The 7,500-nt window shown below is 44.9% G+C and overlaps 1 protein-coding gene across 1 annotated transcript in view; it reads left to right on the top strand.

The window, feature by feature from the left end:
- Positions 1–4,943, top strand: part of LOC115543634 (histone H3.v1-like) — a 5,016-nt gene extending 73 nt beyond the window's left edge. Inside the window, 6 exon segments of the mRNA XM_030356051.1 lie at positions 2,083–2,152; positions 2,154–2,217; positions 3,220–3,270; positions 3,520–3,568; positions 3,571–3,686; positions 4,881–4,943. Coding sequence (XP_030211911.1) covers positions 2,083–2,152; positions 2,154–2,217; positions 3,220–3,270; positions 3,520–3,568; positions 3,571–3,686; positions 4,881–4,943 — 413 coding nt within the window.
- Positions 4,944–7,500: the final 2,557 nt, after the last annotated feature.

Raw genomic sequence — 7,500 nt, 5'->3', positions numbered from 1 at the left:
TGTCCTCAGTGTATATGCGAGATCTATATTTAGTGGTCAATATACGTAAACACTAGACTTATGTTTGTGGAATTCATTCCAAGGTGTTAAAAAATGCAGTCTTTACAAGATAAATATGCCTTCAAATAAATGATAAAGATAAAGATGTTTTTCCAATGGTTCACCCTGAAAACAAACCTATTTACGGGTTTATAAGGGTTTGTGTCCAACCATAAACCAATTCTACCTTTAAATGTTGGTGTGGAACCATAAAACCTCCCCAAGGGGAAGTTTAAACCTTTAAACTCCCCATTACGGGTTTGTAACTCTAAGGGATAGTTTAAACCCTTAAACTCCCCATTACGGGTTTGTAACTCTAAGGGATAGTTTAAACCCTTAGATTGGCCTATTAGGGACAGCAGGAGAACGATTTCTCCTTTGGTTTCGAGGTTCATGTTGGTGTTCATAATTAAGTATTCCCCTCAGAATGATCTTATTTATGATATCTCTTATTAAAAACAGCAGAAGCCAGAACGTTGTGTCACGCATGTTTACAAACATTGTGCTAAACTGCTGATATTTACGGAGGAATAGAAACTTGGCAAGATGAGGCGTATTTCAATTTTACAGTGAGGAATTTATTAGAGAAAATATGCCAGATCTCATTGTATCGGTGTCACATTCAAGTGTTCTTTAAATATATATTTTTACATATTTCCTTGTATTTAAAGGAGTATTTTTACCATAAAAGAACTGCCAACTGTCAAATCAAGCTTGGTCTCTGAAGCGAGCGTGGAGGGAGGGCTCAAGAGCTGAGCGCCTGACAACTACTTAATTATATGAACATGTTTTAATACCTCCACATATAACCCGTTATTCAGGATCATGTGTCACTCAAAGATTAGCCAACCATTATTCATACATATATGTACAGTTTTCCCCTAAATAAAGTATTACTACAGTATCCATATACATTTAGCTTAGCTTATAGCTATATCAAGTGTTCATGATATATAGTCAACAGCCAGGTATATTATATTCTTGAAAATCGGTTATTATTCTATTTTAAATAGTATGATGATGGCATTGTATTATGACTTAAAGAAGCTACAGCTTGGATCTTCATAGCCATTGTTTCTATCAACTGCCAAAGTGCTCTTTAGCATGAATGTAAAGTTTTATGTATCAAGGTTATGTTTGGGGAGCTAACAGTGCTAGCTGTCGGGAGCTAACCAATGTTAACTACGGGGAGCTAACTGGGAAGCTTTTTGTGCTAGCTTTGGGAAACTAACGGTGCTATCTGTGGGTCAGCTAACCACGCTAATTGTGAGGCTCTTCGGTCTATTTTGGTCAGCTATCGCTAGCTAACCGTGCTATCTATCTAGGAGCTAAAAGTGATAGCTGTTGGAAGCTAACAGGACTAGCACTGGGGAGCAGACGTTGCTTACTGGGCCGGCTATTGGGAGCCAGCATTGCTATCTGCTAACTGTGGGAAGCTAACTGCTAGCAGGACTTGTATAGAGCTTGTTTGCTTGCTGTCATGTGACTTCTGTGCTCTGTGTGTTCTCAGCAAGAAGCTAAATTAAGTTTTTTTTTCTGGTGTTTAAATAAAGATTTTTTTAAAATCTATTATGGTGTAAATTTACTTTAGTTCTATTTACAATTGAGGTCAGGGTAAGACAGTAGAGATACAGATATTTAAGGAGCAGGTAGGGGTTAGACAGTACAGAGACAGGTCATTAAATAGCAGGTAGGGGTTAGACAGTACAGAGACGGGTCATTAAATAGCAGGTAGGGGTTAGACAGTACAGAGACGGGTCATTAAATAGCAGGTAGGGGTTAGACAGTACAGAGACAGGACATTAAATAGCAGGTAGGGGTTAGACAGTACAGAGAAAAGTCATAAGGAGAGGAGAAACACCATCTCCGCCTTCCCCACAGTCTGCTTGGTCTCAGTCTCCCTGACTCACCTGGCCTCCACCCACTCACATGGCCTCCACCGACTCACCTGGCCTCCACTCAGCTGGCCTCCACCCACTCACCTGGCCTCCACCCACTCACCTGGCCTCCACCCACTCACCTGACCTCCACCCACTCACCTAGCCTCCACCCACTCACCTAGCCTCCAACCACTCACCTGGCCTCCACTCACCTGGCCTCCACCCACTCACCTGGCCTCCACCCACCTGGCCTCCACCCATCTGGCCTCCACCCACTCACCTGGCCTCCATCCACCTGGCCTCCACCCACTCACCTGCCCTCCACTCACCTAGCCTCCACCCACTCACCTGGCCTCCACCCACCTGGCCTCCAACCACTCACCTGGCCTCCACCCACTCATCTGGCCTCCACCCACTCACCTGGCCTCCACCCACTCACCTGGCCTCCACCCACTTATCTGGCCTCCACCCACCTGGCCTCCACCCACCTGGCCTCCACTCACCTGGCCTCCACCCACTCACCTGGCCTCCTCCCTCCCGGCCTCCACCCACCTGGCCTCCGCCCACTCACCTGGCCTACTCCCTCCCGGCCTCCACCCACCCGGCCTCCACCCTCCCGGCCTCCACCCACTCACCTGGCCTCCACCCACTCACCTGGCCTCCACCCACCTGGCCTCCACTCACCTGGCCTCCACTCACCTGGCCTCCACTCACCTGGCCTCCACCCACTCACCTGGCCTCCACCCTCCCGGCCTCCACCCACTCACCTGGCCTCCACCCACCTGGCCTCCACCCACTCACCTGGCCTCCACCCACCTGGCCTCCACTCAACTGGCCTCCACTCACCTGGCCTCCACCCACTCACTTGGCCTCCACCCACCTGGCCTCCACCCACCTGGCCTCCACTCACCTGGCCTCCACTCACCTGGCCTCCACCCACTCACCTGGCCTCCACCCACCTGGCCTCCACTCAACTGGCCTCCACTCACCTGGCCTCCACCCACCTGGCCTCCACCCACCTGGCCTCCACTCACCTGGCCTCCACCCACTCACCTGGCCTCCACCCACCTGGCCTCCACCCACCTGGCCTCCACTCACCTGGCCTCCACTCACCTGGCCTCCACTCACCTGGCCTCCAGCCACTCACCCGGCCTCCACCCTCCTGGCCTCCTCCCTCCCGGCCTCCACCCACAAAGAAGATACAAGGGGAGTCAAGCTGACATGAGACCACCAGAAGGTTAACATGGAGGAGGAGGAGGAGGAGGAGGAAGGGAGAGGAGGAGGAGGAAGAGGAAGGGAGAGGAGGAGGAGGAAGAGGAAGGGAGAGGAGGAGGTGGAGAGGAGGAGGAAGAGGAAGGGAGAGGAGAAGTTGGAGATGAGGAGGAGGAAGAGGAAGGGAGAGGAGGAGATGGAGGAGGAGGTGGAGAGGAGGAGGAAGAGGAAGGGAGAGGAGAAGATGGAGATGAGGAGGGAGAGGAGGAAATGGAGGAAGAAGAGAAAGGGAGAGGAGGCAGACAGGATGAAGAGATGAAGAACATAAGAGATGGATCAGTAGAGTAGCAGTAGAGGAGCAGCAGGAGGAGAGGAGGAGGAGAGGGAGGAGGAAGAGGAGGAGGAGAAGGAGGAGGAAGAGGAGGAGGAGGAGGAGGGGGGGAGGAGGAGGAGGAGGAGGAGAGGGAGGAGGAAGAGGAGGAGAGGGAGGAGGAGGAAGAGGAGGAGGAGGAGATGCGGCGAGGAGAGGAGGCTACTCCTGATGACCTCATTGAGGTAATGCTAAAGGTCCTTTATGATCATTAAGGTGACAGTAAAGGTCATTAAGGACAAGGTGAGGTGTTAATAGAAACACTTCTGTTCTCTAGGTCCTGCCTTCAATGTGTGTGAAGACCCCCAACCCATCACCCCCCCCCCCCCCCCCCCGGCCACACACACACACAGGCACACGTGAACGCCCACAGACATACGCACACACAACCCCTCAAAGTGAGAAGGAGGCCCCTCCCCTTCTTGAGCTGACCAAAGTAATTAAACCGATGATGGTTGAACTGATCTATTGTACATTATTGTTGAGACGTCCAGGGGGAGGATCAGTTACGACTCCCCCAAAGAAACCTCCCCCAAGCCTGAGGATTGAATGTACTTAGTACATTTGCCATAAGAAAGTGAAACAACAATATATCACCGTGGGAACAGTAAGGATGTTCATACAACCAAGGGCCAAGCACTAACTATCACTAGGTTAACCCATTCCCCGTCTACAACAAAGATAGCAAGGATAAGATGCTACACAGCTATAAATATATAGTCCTATAACTAAATACGACTTACAATAAGTGTGTATATTAAGTACCAGGACGTACAACATACAATTAGTGGGAGGGGGGGGGGGGGCTATGCAGACTCACTATGACTCACTGTGTCCAGGTGAACTCTGAACAGGTGAGTCTTGAGTCTTTTTTTTACGGGAGTTGATGAGCGACTCTGCGGTCCTGACGTCGGCAGGGATCTCCTTCCACCACTGCGGTGCCAAAACAGAGGCGAGCGGTGACGTGATTTATCGGACACATCATGAGAAGGATTACATTTAGCTTTCTGACACTAGCGTTAGCAGAGCTGCTCTCTCCTGGATAAGAGTTCTGAGAACCTCTATCGAGTTCTGTATTTGCATTTATTTTCCCGTTTTACATTTTTCATCTCTCCTATGAAACTTCCGGAGTTGCCTGGATGTTGAGATCTGTCCAGCGAAAGGTTCAAAGTCATCCAATATGTTGAAGTTATTGATATCGGATATTTTATTATTTTGCTGTTTGATATTATGGAGCAGTGAGAACCTGTGTCCCAGAAAATAATTATCAGACTCTCTTATTACTACCCAACATGATGTGAGTCCTGAGATTAAGAAGACATTTCACTTATCTCGCCAATCTCTAAGCTCTCTATTCACCACTACATCTCCTCTCTAAGGCCTGTATTCACCACTACACCTCCTCTCTACGGTCTCTATTCACCACTACACCTCCTCTCTAAGGCCTGTATTCACCACTACACCTCCTCTGGACTGTATTCACCACTCCTCCGTCACCACTCCTCCATCACCTGTCCTCCGTCTCCACCTGTGGCGATGCTTCACCCGCGGACCTGAACCGTTCATCCAGTAAACAAGAGGGACCAAAATACACAAGAGCACAAACACAAAGAGAACCGCCCTGTAGCTCTACGTACGGCAGCCACCAGTCGTCTCCGCTACGCCGCCCGTCGCCACTAGATGGCGCCCTAAGCGAGCGCAGGGAGTGTGCGCCTGCGTCTCGCTTGCCTGTGTGTGTGTGTGTGCGCGCGCGTGTGTTTGTGTGTTTTGTGCGGAGGCGCCTCCCAACACCACGGAGCTTGTTGGGACACCAAGGGCCACATGAGCACGAACACACACATTTAAGACACCGAAGACAACACAAATAAACAAGACTCCCTATATGCCAATTAAAAGACAGCAGCGCCGCGCGCCGAGGCGCGTCGTCTGTTGACGCGCAGGAATAACGCGCTTAATAAACCGCTGGATACAGCGCGTTCAGGCCGCGCGGCGCCTACCGTCATCACAGCGGGGCCCCACCACTGATCATCACTTACAACTGTTATTATAACAGTACCTCACCCTACTCCTATAACAGGACATCCTACTGTGTTATTATAACAGCACATCATACTCCTATGAAAGTACATCCTACTAATGTTATTATAATCATGCTGTTTTATTATATCAGTACCTCACCATACTCCTATAAAAGTACATCCTATGTTATTATAACAGTACTGATGTTATTATAACAGTACATCATACTGTGTTATTATAACAGTACATCATTCTAATGTTATGATAACAGAACTATACCACGTCTTACTGTTTGAAACAGTACATCATACTGTGTTATTATAACAGTACATCCTATGTTATTATAACAGTACTGATGTTATTATAACAGTACATCATACTGTTTTATTATAACAGTACATCATTCTAATGTTATTATAACAGAACTATACCACGTCTTACTGTTTGAAACAGCACCTCATCATACTCATATATTGTACAACAGTACTAAATAATGTTTTTGTAACAGTTCTAGAACATACTCATTATAACAGCACAACATCATACTAATAGCATTTATAACATCATATTCATAGTATTTATGACATGATACTAATACTATTCATAACATCATACTCATAGTATTAATAACATCCTACTCATAGTATTAATAACATCCTACTCATAGTATTAATAACATTATACTCATTGTATTTATAACATCATGCTCATAGTATTTATAACAGTATACTCATAGTATTTATAAAATCATACTCATGGTATTATACTCATAGTATTTAAAACAGTATATTCATAGTATATATAACAGTATAATCATAGTATTAAAAGCATCAAATTTAAAACATCTTACTCATAGTATTTATAACATTATAATGATAAAATATAATGATTGTGATACTAATACTAAAGATAATACTAATACTAATAATAGGCCTTAAATGATGAGGTCTACAACATTATATTATCTGTAACATGACAGAGGTCCTAACAGTAATCATTATACTCCTATTAAAACAGGACATTAAAGTAGCCTACCGCTGATATCACAGGGGCTAATGATTCATAAGAAAATGTTAATCCTTCAGTGTTTTCTGCTTCGTTTGTCCTTCATAATACCTCAAGTGTTTAGTAAATCACCTCCAGAGTTATTACAAAGTACTTCATAACAACTTGAGAAGTGATGATTGAATCCCGGTTCCAACGGGTTCTGTGGTCGCGTCCCGGTAACCGACTCGCTCCCCCGGGCCTCACGCGCTCCGCGCTTCTTTGTCTCTTGACGACGCGGGGAAGAGAGACGGGCGTTCGATCTATAGGTCATTGATCTATAGATCTATAGATCTATAGGTGTGTTCTACATGTATTTATCTAGATAGAAGCTCGTGTCTCTTTTGTGATTTATTGATTGTCTCAGATTCAAATCGATTGTCAACTAGGTAGGCTATACGTTTAAATATAAAAACATATATGCATGTATACAGAGAGAGAGATATTAGTTCAGGAGTGGAACGTATCAGGAACATATCAAGTTGCAGAAAGCAACAATACTAATGATTAATAACATCAATGTTACATTTACACGATCGGTAACTAATTGTATTGTAGACATAATTGTTATATTGTTCCAATATTATGTATACAGTTGTTGTTCTTATTGATATTAGTAATTATGAGTTATTAGTTAGTTGTTCATATTATACTATAACTACTTTATTTAAAACATATTAACAGTGTTATAATTATTACCAGCAGGATGTTTTTATTGGTATGGGATCAGTTGTAAAATAATAATCTATCTACTACCCCTGAGGATAATAAACGTAATGATTATAATAATATGAATAATAATAATAACATGATCGTATAGCATGTAGAAAGAATAATGAATTATTCCTATTATTCATGTTAATATTATTGGTTATTATTATCATTATTATTGCAGTTATTATTCTATTCTGTGTTTTTACAAACAACACAACAATT

The sequence above is a fragment of the Gadus morhua genome, chromosome 5, assembly GCF_902167405.1.
Source record: "Gadus morhua chromosome 5, gadMor3.0, whole genome shotgun sequence".
Classification (NCBI taxonomy): Eukaryota; Metazoa; Chordata; class Actinopteri; order Gadiformes; family Gadidae; genus Gadus; species Gadus morhua.
This window is presented reverse-complemented; position numbering and strand designations above follow the sequence as displayed.